Genomic DNA, 19,326 nt, shown 5'->3' on the forward strand with positions numbered 1-19,326 from the left:
TGAAACCAGCCGGGATGAAACACTGGGGAAAAAATTTTTTTTTTTCCCTGAGTAACTCTTCTGGTCTATGTTACAAGTAGCGGGAGGAGTCAGGTTGGAAGCAACCTTGATGGGGCTCAGTGGTGAACATGGGAAGGGGACACTCGTGCCGAGGAGGACATGTGCCATTCTGGGGAAGGCTGAAGTCCTTCTGCTGGGAAACATGCACCTGGGAGAAGGAGTGACAGAGAAATCTTGTGACTGCCTGCGCCATGATGCCCTGCTAACCCAGTGGTGAATCACTGAAGAAACATGAGCCTCTGGAACAAATTCTAGAAAGAAAGTGGGAAAAGCTCCCACCAGAGCACGACATGAAGCTCTGGAGTTATTTCAAGCATGGAAAATACCAAGAACAGCCCAGGAAATGGCAGCTGTTTGGGACTGATCTTTTATAAGCTACTCTAAAGAAAGCACTGAATATCCTACTTATGTTGAAAATTATACAGGTCATCTTCCATATTTAGTGCAGAGTTGCACAGAGGTAGCCAAGGGACGAGATACATTCATACTTCATCTTTAGCACAACTGCCACCCAGATCCATATGTGATGTTGGCCTTCTACCCTGTATTTAAACCACAATAAGTTGTGCTCTGCATTCAAGGAAAAAGGAAAAAAAAAATTAATCCAGACCTTTGTGGAAAAGGTTTCAGTGAAAGGGCTGGCTGCTTTTCTGTGGTTACTGAGGTAATGAAACTTCAACAGGGGCTTACACAATGTCAGAGTGGAAGAAATTTTAAGCATCTACTAGAAAGGTTTTAAGTTACTCAAAAGCCTTACTGGTAGGATTTCAGAGCCAGCTACTCTATTCGGACGCTAATGTGCAAGTGAACACGTCTTTCAAAACCACATGTGGCCAGGCTATTCATACTCCCAGTCTTGTTCCCTACCATTCATAAGTAGGAGTGTGAAGCAGCAGGGCAAATCAAATAAATGACTTCATTCCTCTGGGGATATGAGCAAATGCGAACAAAGAAGCAAACATTTAGAAATTCAGGATGCCATATTTTTTGCCAAGTTTTCTTCCAGTAAGGAACTGGAAGGATTCAGGGAATACAACTGTTATCTGTTATCTTCTTTCCTAAAGCTCTGCGGTCATGGGTGGACACAAGTGTGTATACACAAGCAAGCTCTGAGATCTCCCAAATCCACAAGACCCCCTGCACAGCTCTGCAGAAAACACTGCAGAGCAGTTTAATATACTAACACTTGTGTAATTGGATACAAAGACATATGTCTCAGGTAAAGAAGAATTTCGGGTACTGCATCACAATGCCAGGTAAGTGTATCTCTTTTGCTAAAGCAAAGGCCTAAAGCTCCTGGAGATCCTCACTTTGTAGTAGAAAGGGTATTTATGAACAGGCTAAGATGCTCCCAACTGCTAACCTGGGAGCCATCAGAAGACCAATCAGTTCCATTGCGAATTTTCTTCTGTAACAACACATGTGACTGCAGTTCAGAAAACAAGTGTGTCTATGCTTGCTACTGAACATCAATACCCTACAAGAGAAAGGTTATACTATAAATATGAAATCTTCTAGTGGGATCTAGAAAAAAAAAATCAAATTTTGGACATGCTTCAGTGATGGGAAAACCTGATGCACACTACCTGAGGGCAACCCCAGTTAAACCTCTCCGGCTACCTCACCTGGAGGACCTGCCCCTCCTGTGGGAAGGGCCAAATCCCCCATGTGACCGTGCTGGCTTTGCCAGACACCTGGCACACAGGCTTTACAGGTGTGGAAGCAAAGCTACACAGCCTTCAAAACTGTGATGCAGACTAGATGCCTGACAAGTTAAAAGGTATGAACGACAGCCGTTTGCTTTGTGCAGGGTCGAGACCCTGCAAGATATTACCCTCAGCTCTGTCTTTCCCAGCTGCAGCGGAGCCCGCCTGGCTGCTTCGGTCCCAGCACAAACTCTTGCTCCAGTTTTCTGCACAAAGAATTCAAATCCAACCTTTTTGCAAATTCCTCCTTTCAAAACAAAATGAACTCATCGCTACTCATCCTCCTCAAAACTTGCTACAGGTGAGTGCCCTGCAACACAACAGCATCCCCATGACCTCCTCCAGTTTGGCACAGGAGTCTGCTAAGCACATTTGATGCTGTGACTCGTTTCCCTTCATTCCTCTGCCATTGCTGTTCCCTGCCCCACTTTTTGCATTTATATTTCTCTTTTTACTCTCCCATGGGAGGAAGACGAACTGAAACATGCTCCAGAGCTGAAATTACAGTTCACTCCATGGATGTGAAATTAAGCAGAATATCAACTTCCAAAAAAAATCTCAGTGGATGTTGAAATAATTATTTTTCCAGCAGTGACTTTTTTTTCTTTTAAAGCAAAGCAATATGAAAAATAGATAAAGTCTTGCTGCATAAGGAGAGTCACTCTCAGCATCTCTCTTTAAGCAGAACAGCTGCAGACAGGACAAGCTGTCAGCTGTGCTCAGCCCCATGGCTAGTTGGGCTGTGAAGATGAGTCTGATCCTCCTTGCACTAGCTCATGCTGATTGTAGGGGTTTTGCTGATGAGGTTCAGCAGAAAGAAATACAAAGCTGTACAGAGCAGATTCCCAGGGGAATTTATGGTGTGATGATGGGATGGGATTTATGGCACGGTGTGGTGATGCAACAAGGGGTGGGATTCGGTTCAGGACATTGAGGACCCCTACTTCACCTTTTGCTCTTGGTCAGGTGCATCCTGCTCTGTGAAACGAAAGCTCTTGCTCCTGGACAGGGCAGCTGGCTTTCCAGATTCAGTCCAGGTCCCAGTCAGAAAGTGTTTGTAACTCAGGAACCACTCCAAAAAAACCTCTTGGGTCACGCTTCCTACAGTGATCCTATCAGGCTTTAAAGGCCTGAAACAAGATGAACCATTATTCTGCAGCCTGGTAATAATTTAGGGCTCCCACTCATCTGGATGCTCAATTTCCCCCAGATCGCAGGGATATCATCAGGTTTTGAGGGCCCTTTAAACAGCAGCAGCAGCAGCTCAGGGAAAAACATCTGGAATTAAATATACTGAAGGTCCCAAAGTCAAAAAGATCTCTGCAAAGGTAATAAGGAATACCTAACCACAAATGTTCGCTGTATGGAAACCAGTGCTGCTGAAACACAGACACTGTGCTGCTCCCTGCAAAGCAGCTTTAAAAAACGGTCATGTCTGAAGCTGACCTGTCCCGCATGGCTGTCATGTGTGTCTCCTCTTTCATATGTAGGACAGTTGTGACTGCCCATACTGATGCATGACTGGTTTCCACTGAGATGACAGTTAGCTCATGCTCTGCTAATAAGCCAGACAGCACTATTGACTCCGAGCAAACCGCTCCTATAATTGGGCTTTTCTCTTGCAGTACGAGACATCTTTAATTAATCTGCCACTGTTTATGCATGCTATTCCAGTCAGAGCTCACTCGCAGTGCACAGACATCATGCGGTGCATCTGACACTCTCCAAACATGTGATGTCACTTGTGCTTTACAATGCTGAGTGCCTGGTATATAATTACTGCACATTAAACTCATTCCACAGATAGGCAAATCATGACATGGAGTGCTGTGCTGGACCAAACCCAGCCATTTCTGTTCTGCCTCACAAACGGTTGCTGGCGGCCACAGCAGCACTTGTCTGGGTCGCACACTCCCAAATAAAACACAGTTGGGATCCTCACGCAGTTGCTACATACAGGCATGAGGTCTGCCAGATTGCACCTGAGCACTGTGCAGAATGAAAACCCAACACACTGCACTCAAAATGCATGGTACAATGCGCAATGCAGTAGCTGTGCTTTAGTAAGTCATCAGGCATCAACCCAAGCCATTAGAACTGATGTGAGTAAATCCACAGCAAGTATAGGTACCAACTAAGCTAACTCTTTTTCTTTCTGCATAAGTGTCATGGTTTCGACCTGGTCAACAACTAAGCACCACACGGCCACTTGCTCATTCCCTCCACTCTGGCAGGGGTGAGTCACACTCCCTTCCATTTATACTAACAACCTCCAGCTCAGTGATTTCAGATTAAAGGACAGATACACCTATGCCATTATGCAGTACAAAACTGCTAGTTTTATCACCAGATTTCAAATCCAGACACCTGCGAGGCCACTCTGCTAAATCCATCACCAACTTACAGTGTAGTCTGGCAATCAGAGCAGTTGTCCTCTGGATGGACCAAGAACAAAGTATGCAACTCAGGAGGCTCCAAACCCTGCTGTTTCCAGCGGCATTTGCTACATACCTCTGCCTGAAACTCTCTAGCGCTGACATGCTTCTGTTGTCACCGGTCACTGGCAGGACAAAGTCTCTGCTTGCATTGAGCAGCATCCCGGCTCTGATACAAGAGATAGCTGAGCACTGCTTTACTAATTAAAAGCAAATCTAGTTCTCCATGCTCAGGACTGCGAAAGCACTAAGTGTATATAAAAGCAGAGGGCAAAGCTTGCTGGCACATAAAAGGGAGAGTGTAGCACAACCTAAATCTACTGCAGTTTTGCAACAGGATAATCTACAATGATAACATCCAAAAGGCCTGGTGGGCCTCCTGACACACAGGAAACACTAAGAAAAGAGAAGCAGCTTCTCCCTTCTTTGTCCTTCTCCAAACTGTACCTTCCCCAAAAGCAAACAGAGCAAAAATAAATATGGTTGAGAGCTCAGCTGTCTGGGCTTAGCTCTCCTCCCTCAATAGTAGAGGATAGCCTCCAGACTTGGCATTAAGTAGCTTAAATGAAATAGATAGTGAAGTGGTTCATATAATACACTATTGACCCAGCTGTACCATGGCACAGGAAAGCATAGATAGCTACACCAACATATTGCTTCACTTGGCACAGTAATCCTGATCACTTCCCAAAGACGCTTCTTTCTAGGCCTGAGTACATTCTTACCCTGGTGAAATAATCCCTTACTCATGGGGCCAAGCATTGCTGGCTCTTACACCTGAGCAGTCCCTCCCATCTCAGGTGTGCAGCACAGGCAAACACCAGTAGGGATTTCTGGTTCATCACCCCAGTGCCAAACATATCTGCACTTGTGAGAAGAGGCTATGATGCACGCCTAGAGCATGCAAGAGCACAACTGGCAATCCTACTTAGCAGGACTTTGCTATTCAGCACAGGCTGGCTGCAACACCAAAGCAACCCTAAAGAGCAGCACAGAAGATCCCTAAGGACCTGGAGCCCTTTCCGAGCACAGCTCCACTGCCTGACTCCACTGACAATTCAACTTGGCGGCTGAACTGTAACATCCACCATGTAAAATAACAGCAAAGGAATAGGAATGTAAACAATAACCTGAAATGTGCAAACCTTTCCTATGTAATACTTCTCAAAACCAACATGAAGGATGTTTCTACACTGTGTTTTCCAAGTTAACTGAGCACACTGATTACCAGCAGGTCAGTGACAGCATTAAGTGATGTAACTTTCAAAGAAAAAGTCCAGGAAAATGATTACTCAGGTCTGTACCTGGTTTGGTTTGATTCAAAAAACATTGGAGGATAAAAATGGTTTATTTAGGAGTCTATAATCTAACTAGATTTCACAGCAAGGATCCAAAAATAGATTTGGAAAACAGAAGTACACAGATTAAAATAACAGTGATTTGGAGTTAAAAATGCTCCTGCAGGAAGCCTTGTGCTACAGCACAAAAGACATTTTCCAGGGACTGTTTTGTTGAACATCTAAAACCCAAACAGAAATCAGACTGGAATGAGTCCCCCAAGATGGAGAAATCTCTTTTGTTAAGCTCAGACCTGAGCTTGGGAACATTCAAAGAATCATAGAATCATTAAATAGTTCAACTCCCAGAACTTCAGCTGTCACACTGGAGAGGCCAGCTGCCAACACTGGTGAAACTCTGCTGCACATCCCAGGCAGCCAGGGACCTACAGCCTTGTGCTCTACAAACCTCTTCCAGGCAGAGCTCACTTCAGCCTTCCCATCATCCAGGCTCAAAGTACCCACTCAGGAACTGGGCACCGGGGAACCAGGCACTGATGTCACATGTTGTGCCTTAGTTACACCCAAGTCACTGAGGCTACTGGAATGAGACCCTAATCCATCATTAAAGCACTGAGTACGTATAGGGTCTGCCCCTTTATACGGGCGCGAGTCAGGTCTAGGGATGCTCAGGTCACAGCAAGAAAGATTCAGCCAGTTTGGGTGATGGAGATCAAACCTGAGCAGCAGGAAGGACAGCCGGGAAAGCACAACACACAGAAGCAGAAGTGGCAAGAGAGTGTAAGGCTCATGCTGATGGGAGCCAGGGGTGCAACACCTTCAGCTCCCCCATGCAGGCACAAGTGCTGCATGAAGCCTGCCTGAGCTAGGCTTCAGCTGTAACCCAGCTGAAGGCTACAGGCCAGGCAAGGATATTATCTGGGGAAGGAGCTCTGCAGCAGTGTTATCAGCCTAGAGCTGAATAACTGCCCAGCGGAGGCACACACTGATTAAACAGGACACTGTTGGTCTGCCACAGCAGCCGGGCAGAGGGACTGCAGGATGCACTGGCAGATTAGACCCAGGCAATTTGGAAAGGCAAAGCTGTATAGGCACTGCTGGAGCTGACTGCCTGACATTAAGTGGGGTGGGAGGCTGAGGACGTTCTTTGCATCCTCACGACACACAGAACATGCTTGCAGAGAGCTACCAGAAGCTTGCAGCACAGCCTGAGCTGTACAGAAGGGACACACAGTTGACAGCTGCTGAGTGGACAAACTCTGCTTCCTAAAGCAGCGCACTGCTGTTTTATTTGCTATTTGCCTGCCTTATAAAAGGATCCAGTCTGAAATCAAGTTTTATTAGCAGCATCCTAGTGAGCCAAGGTGGCCGGCTGGAGGAAGAGACAAACTCAAACGGGCAGTCACAGCAGTGAGTGCACGACTGACCCCGGAGTGCCGACTCCAGAGAAGCAGCAGAGTCACCAGCATGTGGATACCGGGATGCAACGCTTATGTTAAAGGAAACAGAGTGAGACTGCCAACCAAGGGATGAGGGGAACTACCAGCTGCCAAAAGACATTAGCATCTAAAGCAAAGGGAACAGAAGTGACCAAACATGAGAGCAATTCAACTCCCGCCATGGTGTCCCCTTGAGAAGGCTGTGCTTGCTGTCAGGTACCCTGGTCCACACCCATGCCAGTGATGCTGGTACTGGGCGCTGTATTTTGGCCCTTTCATCCCCCAGCTGGGCCCATTTGGAGACAACCTGGGGGGACTTAACCCCTTCTGCACCACACCAACCAGCCTCAAGGCTGCACAGAACTTTGTGAAATGGGTACCCTCTGCCTGCCCCAGGGGTAGGAGTGCGGAAGCAGTCCCCGCAAGGCTGCAGACTAGCTTCCCCAGCAGTCTACAACAGGGGTTTGCAGTCACTGCAGCACCCTGAAGTGCCTACGCACAGCGTGCTGACTCCTCACCACATAATTCACAGCACAAGATGCACCAGCACCACTCGCTCAGGCTGCAGCAAACCCTGCCCCACCTCCTGCTCTCAGCAGGAGAGACCAGCAGGACTCAAAAACACCACCAAGCAATAAAAGCCCTTCCCAAAAGCAACGTGAGTCCCCTCTAAACAAATGGTGTTCCCTCACCCACCTGCAGAGATCAGTGCATCTCAACTCCTGTTTAACAGCCTGCAAACACTTCCCTGGGATCAGTGCTGCCCACATGTGAGACAACTCCTGCTGCTTCTCAGCCCCTGCAACACAGACACCTGCAGTCCCGGTAGGTAGGATGCTTTGCAACACACCTGAAAGGGACATGGGTGATGTGAACTCTCTGAAAATAATGCTTTTTAACTAATTCTAGCTTCCTTAGAATAGAATAATGTTTGATAAAGTCCTTAAAATAAAAAAGCAATCCCTTACAACCTACCTACACATCTCCAATATTATCCCTAGAAAGACTCAAGAACAAAATGAAATGTTTTGTTCAGTGAAGCATCTCAGGAGTACCAGTGCATTAAAAAAATCCACTTATTACACAGTTCTCTAATAAGAAAAATGGGGATAAGACACAATGCATTTTCTTCCCCACCACTATAATATTTTGCTCAATCACAGATCCTTTGGGTGAGGCTGGCAGCCCTGGATGGGGAAGTGTTTTCCAGCAGCAGCGCAGTGCAACATACCACAAGTCAGTGCTCTTCCTTTCAGACTGTTTCAATGAAACTGCAGTTTCTCATCTGCTTCCAAAGAGACAGAGTAACTCAGGACACAGATAGCCCAGAATATATATAAGCCTTAGAACAGGCAGTGCCTTGGCATAAAAACCACTTTAAAAACAGCTTTTTAAGCAAGGGAACCAACAGACTCTGCTTTAGTCCCTGCATGGTCACAGCAACACCTTCAGCAAATATTTTGAAGGATATTTTCCAAGCTCTCTCCTTCTGTACCACACTGATCTTTTCTGGGAAGGGATACGGTTGGCTCTGTCTTCAAAAGAAGTTGCACCCACAGCCCTGGGCTATGAACTTCAGCACATCTCCCCATCACACCCTCAGGGAGTCCAGCCCCGACCTCTAAGAGCTGTGGGTTTAGGCAGTGCCCTACCTGCAATACTCTCACACATGATTTGCCCACCCTTTGTTTTTGCAGCAAAGCTGCAGGCAGAAGGCTCCAAGTGCTCCTGCCTCTAACCTTGACAGGACACAGCACGGTCTCGAGCTCATCTTTCTGCAGGGACACAATGTGATATCAAGGCCACCACTGCAGCTGGTTTCAAAAAACCACAGTGAAAAGCAGCATGTTGGTGTCTAACACCCATTTTTGTGATTTTTCTGGTTTGGGTTGGTGTTTTTTTTTTGTTTAAATTCCATTGCAAAGCCCCCTTGTACTGTGAGGGAGGGGAGCACATGCAAGACTCAGGGTAGCTTTGCACCAAAGAGGAGCAGAGGACCTGGCAAAGTGTCTCCATGCAAAGGAAGGAGTGATGCCACTTGGCAAGGTGGCAAGCAAAGGCTTGGCTCTGCCAGGATAGAAACCCAACAGCCTCACATGGGTCAGCGAGCAGCCATGTTAGCATCAATTGCCATTTACTGCAGCCGCACCTATTCCCGATGGCCGTGTCAAGTCCAACCCCACTTACACCAGCTCTATGCTGTGGTATGCACACTCACAATGCTATAAATAGCTCTGACACACATGCTAGAGAGCAACAGCACACAGTGTGGCATCACCCTGAACAAACCCAGTGAGGCGATAGAAGCAGGTGAGCACCCCATACTACTCCCTGGAGCCAACAGCATCCCCAAAACATGCTTCTGATCTGCTACCAGATTTTAACTCCATATCATAAGTGTGCAATTTATTATAGTGGAAACAAGATTTTTTTTTTTAAAGACACAAATGTGAGCTTGGCTTTGGACCTAAATCCCAGTTTTTGGAGCATTGAACACATCTGTCATCGGAGCCCCTGTCATTCAGCATGTTCAGGGAAACTGTTCACTGCACAAATCCGATGTTAGTACCTTGGCATGAAGCTCTTGGGACAGAGGTACGTTTTGGTGGTGCAGACAGTCCATTTCTGAAAACGTCCCTTCATGTTCTGCTCCTTCACGTGTTTTCTGCCACCTCCCAGGTGCTCCTCCCACCCTTAATAAAACTTCTAGTGCTACAAAGACAGAAATTTCTCCTGTGTGGCTACCTCACATATAAAACCTCCCAGCTGCCCTGTGCCCCTGGTACTAATGACATCCTCCCAGGCACCCTGCCTGCAAGCTCTGCCTGACCCAAGAACCAGCATCAGGGCAGGAAGCAGAGGGCGGTGGCAGCTGCCACCAGACCACCTCTCAATGGCCAGCTTGTGACCTCCATGCTGCAAGGGGACGCGTTCCTCGGCGCGACAGCATGGTCAGCATGCTGGCGTGCACCCTATCTGCTTCTCGTCTCAGCATGAGCACAGACTCAGCCTTTCATCCAACACTGAAAGAATGTTTTTTCTCTCTCTCTTTTTTTTTTAAGTGAACAAGAAGCTACAAGCATTTGGCCTTCATAACCAATGGGCTGCAGCCAAACTCTGCCATATGTTCCAGCTAATACATGTGGCCTTTGCTTCCCATCCAAGAAAGGTAAAAAAGGACGTTTATGAGCTGGGATTCAGCAGGAGCATGTGGGAAGGAAGGGGTGGGGAGGGGATGCTATTTTTGCTGCTGTAATTATTCGGTGGCCAAATCCCTGACCCTTGACGTCAGCTCTGGAGGGTCTGTTTAACTGACCAGTTGTCATGGAAAGGAGAAGGACTGGTTGGGAGGCACAGGCTGATGAGGAACAGCTCTTTGCTGCCTGAACCCACACACGGGCAGACCCCCTGCCTTCATTAGTCATCCCCAGCTCATGGCCAAGAAATAAAAATGTCAATACCTTATTGCTGATATATTGGCTTGAAACAAAAGCACCCAGGGAACTTTGCACCCTCCTTCCTGCCATCAGTTACTGTTAAAAAGCACAAGCCAAATCCTGATCTCGGTTTCCCCAGTGGAAAGGCAGAGAAACTCCATGGCCCTCAGCTGGGTCACCCTGGGTTCACATCAATGCATCCAAACTCAGCCCAGCTTCGGTCTAGAATATACACATGGAAATATGCCATGCGCAGAGTACAGGGGTATCTACTCCTCAGGAACAAACCCAGTCACAATGACTAATTCATTAGTCCAAATGACCAAAGGAAAAAACTAAGACAAATAACTGCTGAATCCATTGCTCCAGATGTCAAGCACTGCCCCAAGCCCAGAGTCCCACTAGCAAGGCTCCTGCAACTGTCAGGAGGTTGGCAGCAAATGGCTCAGTTACTGACATGGTGGTTTCTTATAACTGCCCATGCCATCCACGATGAAATCACCAGGTGTACGAGGAAATGGGAATAATCCTTGTTGAAACCTCAGGCACAGCTAGTGAGTACTAGGCATAAGTTCGTTTAGCAGGGCTAAATTGCATTGCTCGTTCACATGCAGTTCATTATCAGCTGCCATTAGTTATTCCTGTGGCCAAGGACAACAAAAGGACTCAGCAGAAGCCAGAGCAGTGCTCGCTAGGACATATGTATCAGAATTAACAGGCAGCGCAAAAGCCATTTAACAAATCCCAGTTCAACACAGCACATGGACAGGGCAGTTCAGCAGCAAGGCTCTGCCAAGAAGCAGCCAGTGGATGAAGCTGTCATGAGATGAGTTATGAGCAAGGTGCAAAAAAACACAGAAAATTAAGGAGATAAAAGAACAGGGAAAGGGCAAGTTCCCAGGTTACAGCACAGCAGCAGGAGCCTGTTCTCCAAAGCCAATGGGCTCTCCTGTGCTATCGGTGCCCAGTTTTTCCTGAGTTGGGATGTTAACCTAGCTCATGCATTGGGGTGCCTTTAGATCAAGACCTTAAAAGATCTACTGAAACCATGTGAGTCACAGTACTATCGTCTCCATCATCGAACCCACAGCACCAGGGATTGCCAAGAAATAAGAGGAATCTAGGCTTACCTTTTTTCTCTAAAAGATGAGAAACTTTGCAGGCTGGGACCTGCTGCCAGTATATTTTGGACCCCTGGCATGACTGCATAGCTATGAAGAATTTGACAAGAAAAAAAAGTAGCCCTGGCCTTCAAAATTGCTGATTACTAGCCTGTATGAAATAAGTTTAGTAGGTCTAAGACGAGTTTGTGCTAACTCATTGTGTCCTGATTCACAGCAGTCCTGAGCAGGGCTGTGCTGATTTGCTATTAGTTGAAATGATGTGAAAATCTGCAAAAGCTGTAGCTTTGCTTTTGGATTTGCTCTATTAAAAAAAAAAAAAAAATACAAAAAAACCCCCCACAAAACAACGACAAAAACCCAGCAGAAAGTCACTACAAGCGTTAGTCTACATTTTAGTATATTACCAGCCTGGACTCAAGTCCAAAAAGACAAGACTGAGTCTCCTGTGAAGACAGTGAGGGAATCCAGTGTAATTCTTGGTACCTCGGTACTGCTAGCTCACCTTCACCACAAAAACACATTCATTTGCTAGTGTCAGCATTGAACCACTGGGTCACCTCTTTCCCTCTCTGATCATACTTTCAACTCAGAATGAAACATTTCAGAAATATTTCATTTGAAGTGGCCTCAAGAACAGGGGCAGGGGCAGTTGGGTCAGTGACCCGGGTTTAGGGCAGGATATGTAGTTCTGCCCTAAACCCAGGACACCGACCCGACCATGAAGACTCTGAGTGTTCCATCCCATAAACTGAGTTTATTTTTGTCTACATAATTTTAACTTTATGAGCACTAACATTTACCCTCTGGTGAAGACTAGGAATGCTTTCTCAGAAAATCTAAATAAAGAGACGTTCCAAGAGTTTAGTTCTGGGATCTATTTATTTATCCTGTATTGAGTAACACCAGTTCTCAAGATTAAAGATAAACAAACACTGCTAATAGTAATAATCCAAATAATGAGTATCTGACAGTTCTACTATAGGTCTTTGGAGTGTGTCATATAAATCCTACAAAAACAAGACCGACTGACTGGGCAGACCTCACGGGACAGGTGGTAGCTGTGGTGAGAAATAGCCTCAGTAGGCTGCTCCTGCAAAGACTTTTTATTAGCGTGAATTTGCACATTATTCTGTGTCACTACCCATGAGAGGCCATAAGTGAAAACACCACCTTTCCCCCAAAGGCTGTGGTTCACCCAAGGACAGGACACTATTATCTGTTTAAGTCCATGCAGCATTACAGCATGAAGGAAAACAACAAAACATTCATGAAAAGTATCAGCCCTTGAAGGAAACAAAACAAATCCCAAAGCAACTACATTGCTGTGAATCCAGAGTTACTCCATGATCCCTAGGCAGGTAATCCAGATGTCTGCCATGGAGACAAAATACTCTGGCTCTGTGAAACAGCACAGAGATGGGCAGCAGTGAGTAGTTCCTCGAGGTGGAAAGAATTTGGTGGAGATACCTTATCAACCATCCTGAGGCTTGCTACAGGCGCTCAGAGACAGATGCCCAAGCATGGCTGGCGGGAGAAGACAGAATGATCAGTCTGGAGAGGTTAGAGGCCTGGTTTTATATACACAAGTCTGCTTCCTTGAGTTTGGATTCCCATAAATAGGGAGTTTTCAAAGGCAGAAATGGAGCAGGGCAATAATCTATATCACAAAGGTTTCTGTGAGTTTGGGCTCCCATTCTGTTTTCTTGTTTTTTCTCCTATGGCCTTTTATCAAGTTATTTTTATGTCTGCATTGCATTTCAGAAATCTTGGTGGTGTGGGTGTGCAGAAGAGCACAGCGTGACCCAAGGATATGCTCCCAGCAGATCCTCCAGCACTGCCCCATCAGCTGCAGTGTGGAAAAGCCAGCAGAGAAAACAGTGCGAAGCCAATGTTCTCCTCAAACAAGACAACTAGAAAGATTATGCTGCCTGTATAAAGTTTGTATGACCAAAAAAGGTTGGCTTTTTTTTTAAAGAAACAACAAATATACGGCCTCTCCTACAACATGAAGAACCTAAACATTGTTGGTTTATGCTTGCAACACATGAAATCCTGGTGATAACTGAACCGAAGCACAACTCAGGCATGGCAAGGGGGAACTCAAGACAAAGACAGAATAAGCAAGACTGAATTGGACTCTTGCACCTCTTGTTCTATTTATGATCTCACATTACTAAGAGAGGAGCAGTCTCCTATGCACTGGAAAATTGTTTTATTTATTGTTTTAAATGCAAGCACAGACCAGAAGTCCTTTCCCCCTCTAGATCTAAGGCTGGTGGTTACAGACTACATACATACGATTCCTGCTGTGCTTCACTGATGTGCAGCAGGGCATACAGGCAAGCGGGAAGATGAGACCATTGTGAGTCAGCATTTACAAAATCGGAACAACTGCTCAGGAGCAGCACACCAATATACAGAGAAAATAAAAACTGGCTATAGTAATTACCCAGCAAACAGGCCAGGCGATGCTGTGGCTGGGAACAAGATGAGATGAGGGAAAGAAACTTTGAGGGATGGGTTAGCAGGGTAGAAAAGAGGCAAAACCTGGTTTTGTAACTGATACAGTGACCAACTTTTCCAGGTTACTTGTTATTTTTGGACCAGACTGACTTGCAGGAGTCAGCACCAGGAGTGGAAGCGATGCTCTGTCACAGGGTTCATGGCAGACCATCCGCAGCAAGCTCCAACACAGCTACTGAATCAGCAGCTCTCAGCCAGCAAACACTTGTGCAGCACACATTGTTCCCTCCTCCTCCACTCGTTCTCAGAGCTAGAAAACTCCCAAAAAAGGTTGTGGGTGTGTGTATGTGTGTGTGTATTAAAAACATCATGGCCTTCAGGCTAGGTTTTAACAGAAACAAGATGACTCAGGTGGCAAAGCAAGGAGGACATGATTAATAAAATATTTAAGACAGCAAAGAGATCCCCCCCACACACACACCTGCCAAGCCTAGAGGGTATTTCACTGACAAAGACCAAGCAGCCAGCAGAAAGCCAACAGCATAAGTCAAACTGCCCTTCTGTCATGTTTCTGACATGACATCAGAAACCCACTGAAGGACCTTTTCTCTGTGGGCTGGAGAGCCCACTACACACACTACAAGAGTTAAATCCAATGTTCTCATCTGTTTCCACATCTTCTCAGAACCCATCCCACACTAACTGCCTCAGCTAGCTGTACCCAGTGTATTTCTAAATTACCTGAAAATATCAGCTATCCTAGGAAAGGGAGGAGTCTTCCTACCTAAAATACATATTTGGGAGTTGCAAAGAAGACTTGTGAGCACATTTGGACTTGGGCTGCTTGTTCAAAAATATTTGTCTATAGTCTCTATAGAGACTGCAGTCAACCTCAGAGGCCTGATCCAGAGCCCAAAGTCCACAGAAATCTTCCGCTGAATCCACAAGCTGTCCCAGTCCCACAGTGCACCACAGTCTCCCTTCACATTATGCTAGTTACAAAAAAAGCCCACTCAGATCACATCTGTGAAACAGAACAGTGGTCTTCAGACAGCTACTGTTTCTATTTCAGAAAAATACAGAGAAAAAAAATAAAATTAGGAAATAATTTAGGGAACTGATAGGATGACATGGATTTAGAGGTTCTGGGACATGTTCTTACAGAGTGATACTATCGGTATTTAACCTAACCACATGGTCACCTCCATGCACCTCTACTGTGGTCTGTGCAGGAGTATCTTGAGCATCTGCTCAGAAGCAGGAGCATCTTGAGCATCTGCTCAGAAGCAGGAGCAATGCAGCAGCCGCTACAGTCTGCTCTGCAGCAAAGAAAGTCCCAAACTTCCAATTCTAACATCAGTTTCCCAACAATTCACTGCAGAGACTAATTCATGTCATCATAAGTGGGCCACGCTGTGCCTGCCCCCAGGGTGCACGGGGTGGCTCTGCTGCCCCAAAAGCAGCAAAGCACACACGGTACTGGCCAACATTTGGTCTGTGCATCTGTCCAGCAGGACTAAAAGCATTTGCTTTTCATACCCCATAGGAGTGTTGCAAGGATTAGTTCATGTTTAATAAGCACCATTTTTCAAAGCAAAGCACAAGAGCCAAACCCTTCGATTTTTTTAATTCTATTCCTTGCTCTGTTACTCCCTCCCAAAGGGATGTGTTTCTCCCCTCCTGAGGAACAAAGAAGCGCAAGGTCAGCAGGAATGGGAGGTGGGAAGCACATTCCAGGCTGCTCCTCCTCTCTCAAACCACAAATGCCACCAACCTCTATGGTCTGTCCAGCCCGGCACCCACTCAAGTGCCCATCATCCAGGCCTCCCCACACAGTCTGGGAGGGGCCAGACAGGATATGCAGCAGGATGTCTAACCTCATCTCATTTCCTTTTTTGTTTCAAGGAGCAAAACACGGGGGTCAAACAGCCACCCCTGGAGCCATGAAGCCTGCCCACATGTCCCCAGCAAGGCTGGGGGTGGGGGCTGCACGAGTCCCGCTTTGCAGCTCCCCTTCTCAGATGAAAAGCTGAGCAGATGCTGCAGCCCAGCTCTTCCTGGAGGGTGCATGTGCCGATGCACCCCAACCTTTAGGGAACATGCCAAAGCCTTGGCACTCAGCCTTGGCAGGAGGAGATGGTTCACATCCGAGTGCATGTAAGTGCATTAGACCTCGTGTTTTGTGCAAGTGCAGGCAAATCCAGTGTGGGGCATTTTCTTCTGCACACAGACTTGTTGGGCCAGATCAAAAGAGCAATCCTGGAAACAGAAAACACATGCAGGCAGCAGCAGGGTGAGGATGTGGACAAACCGCTGCAGGTTGCTCTGTGGGACAAAGCTGATCAGAGTCCTGCTTACAAAACCCAAGAGTATTGGAAAGGGTTAACAAAAAAAGGTATTAAAAACAAACAGCTCTATTCAAAGAGTACCTTCCCTTGGCTACAGTGCCCAACACCTGGGCATCCGTGCAGATAGCAAGAACATCCACTACTCCATACGAGAGCGGGAAAATCAATGCATTAGAATGAATAAAAGATCTCCAGACACTGCAAAAGCAAATTAAGATGAGTCACACATAACAAAGCTGTTTTAACCACATTGCATTGATAAGTTTACAATGCATTTTTAAATGAGGAAAATAAAAATCTCAGACCCAGCAGAAGCAGAAATGGGAAAATATACTATATTCCCAAATAATCATGAGTTTTGTACATTGATATGAGAGAGACACAAAACCCATTCCCTAATTCTGAGGAAAGTTTTTCGGTGACCTTAATGTGAGCAAACCTTTGTGACTCTGGGAAAGGCTTTGAATTCAGAAGAAGAAATCCATTTTTTAGCATGGCAAATTTAGTGTTACTTCCCACTGATGGTGACATTAAACAGTGCATCTTTCAGGGTAAGAGCCACAGGAAAATTCTGCCAATTTGACTGGGATTGCGTACAAGCCAAATTATAGTCCCAGTTCACTCCCAGGGTTTCTTTCAGGAACTCTATGCAGCACATGGACACTAGAGTTTAAGCCAATGAAGTTCTAGTCCCTGACTTGTAAAAATTACAATAAGCCAATGACAGAAGAGGAAGTACGGAGAAAACAACATAGCTATGATTTTACAAAAGGTTTTAAAATGCAGTAGCTGATTTTGCCTCCTTGTTCTGCTGCTGTGTAGGCATTGCACCAGAGGCACTGGCACTGCCTAGGACAGATGTTTGCTTCTCCAACTGGAACTGGATTTCAGCAGAATCACCCTCCCCGTGCTCCGCTGTTCAGGTCTTCACCTATTAAGTTCCCTGTAGCAACTAAAAGGTTATGAATGTGCTCAAATAGAGTAGAAATCCAGCGGGAAATGTTCCATAAATGTTTTAAACACTCAGTTTGGCATAAAATAGAATTCCCACGGTTTCTGTCCTTACTAGTCATGAACAGGAAGACTCAATACAGGTGCCTGGCTTGACAGAGCACAAGTCTTGGACTAAAAGAAAAATACCCTCAACAATCCTGGCATGGGTTTCTTTTTGGTTTGGGTTTTCCCCCCCTCTTCTTCTTTTTGGCAAAGAAGTTCAAAGAATAACACTGTCTTTCTCTGGGAAGGTAACAGCTACAAGACAGAAGTTACTGGGAAAAGAGGACAAATACTCAAGATGTCAGTGGCTGTTAAATACTGTGTAGTGTTATGCATAGTATTTCATGTAACATCATCAGATCCCATTAGCAAAGGTTATATATGCCTCAGCTTCTTGCGCACACTGTGCTCCTGGAACAGAGCATGAGTTCAGTTTGCCTTAAAGAGAAACACCTCTGGCAGAGAGCATCAGGGTGGTACTGGGGGGGAGAGGATCTGGGGGGGCTTTTCTCTGCAAACTCTCCACCGAACACAGATCATTTCCAGAATTACGCTGCGGTACACTAAAAGACAAACAAGAACATCCCTCCCACAAACCAGAAAAACAAATCGGGAGAAGGACAGGTAAGCCGAGGCTGGACAGAGTCTGAGCTGTCATCCAGGATGCTGCGTGTTGGGAACAAGCCACGACCACTGACCGTGCACATCACTGAGAATGAACTGGGGGACCATATCTGGACGGCTGGCGGGAGATGGAAGCGGGGGACCACACCTGGGATGTTTTGGGAGAATGGAAGAGAGAATAACCTTTTTTTTTTTTTTGGGGGGGGGGGGGGGAGGGAAGGGGGCGGGGGGGAAGGGGGCGGGGGAGTGTTAGGAAGGACGGGGCGGGGGTCAGCCCTGCCCGGGGGGGCGGGCGGTGCGTACCTGGATGTAGGCGCGCTGCAGGTAGCTGTAGGGCACCCTGCGCTGGAAGTCGGCGCGCACCTCCTCGGCGGCGCGGTGGCGGGAGGCGGCCCCCAGGCGCGGTTCCTCGCAGCGCCGCAGGCAGCCGGCACGCCGCAGCACCGAGCCGAAGAAGGGCAGGTCGCCCCCGGCTCCCGGCCCCGGCGCCGCCAACCGCACCTGCCCGCGGCAGCGCCGGCGGCACCGCAACCGCGCGTCCCGCAGCTCCCGCCGGCTCCGCAGCGCCCGCTCCAGGCACCGCGCCGCGCCCGCGAAGTCGCCGCCGTAGTACGCCTCCACGCCGCCGGCGTACAGCGCGTCGAAGGGCTCCAGCAGCGGGCCGCCCTCCGCCGCGCACCCGCCGCCCGCCCGGCACCCCGCCGGCAGCAGCAGCAGCAGCAGCGGCGGCAGCAGCGGCAGTGCCCCCCAGGGCCGGCTCCCGGTTGCCATGCCCGCCGCACCGGCGGTCCGTGCGATGGGGTCCCCGCAACGGCGGGGTCCGGGCACCGTGTAGCGGGGCTCGGTGCGACGGGGTCCGCAGGCGGGCTGCGATAGGAGACTGGGCGGTGGGGTCCCGCAGCGGTGGGGTCCGTGCAACAGGAGCCGGGCACCGCACAATGGGTGTCGGTGTAGTGGGATCCGGGGTCCGAGCAGCGGGACGCGGTGCGGCAGAACGCGGGGGTCCGTGCGACGGGAGCCCAGGCACCCCGCAACGGATCGCGGCGCGGCGGGGTCCGAAGGGCTCCGCTGCTGCGCTGCGCTAGGCGGTTGCGGGACCGCAGCTCGACTCCCCGCACGCCCGGCCCTGGACCGCCCTCCCGCGCCGCCGGCACCTCTTAAAGGGCCCCGCGCCGCCGGCCCGGCCCCGCCCCGCCCCGCCCCCCCCCCGCCCGCGCCCCCGGCCCCCCCCGCAGCGGAGGAGTATCCCCGCTCCGCGGCTCGCCCCGTGGCTGCAGGGGTTTTTAGATGACGTCGTGAAATTTAAATTGTCCCCGGGGTGGTTTATAGGGCAGCAGCAGCAGCATCTCCTGCCTCTTCTCCCTTCCGTGCCCCATTCCTCCCCCTGCTGCCCCAC

General features: G+C 48.0%; 1 protein-coding gene across 2 annotated transcripts in view; it reads right to left on the reverse strand.

Annotated features, from left to right (window-relative positions):
- P3H2 (prolyl 3-hydroxylase 2) overlaps positions 1 to 19,068 on the reverse strand; it is a 77,161-nt gene extending 58,093 nt beyond the window's left edge. For both annotated transcript variants that reach the window (XM_064457585.1, XM_064457586.1), the window contains exon 1: positions 18,234 to 19,068. In XM_064457585.1, the coding sequence (XP_064313655.1) occupies positions 18,234 to 18,701 (468 nt within the window). In that variant the 5' untranslated portion in view covers positions 18,702 to 19,068. The remainder of the gene's footprint in view (positions 1 to 18,233) is intronic.
- Positions 19,069 to 19,326: the final 258 nt, after the last annotated feature.

The sequence above is a fragment of the Phalacrocorax carbo genome, chromosome 7, assembly GCF_963921805.1.
Source record: "Phalacrocorax carbo chromosome 7, bPhaCar2.1, whole genome shotgun sequence".
Taxonomy (NCBI): Eukaryota; Metazoa; Chordata; class Aves; order Suliformes; family Phalacrocoracidae; genus Phalacrocorax; species Phalacrocorax carbo.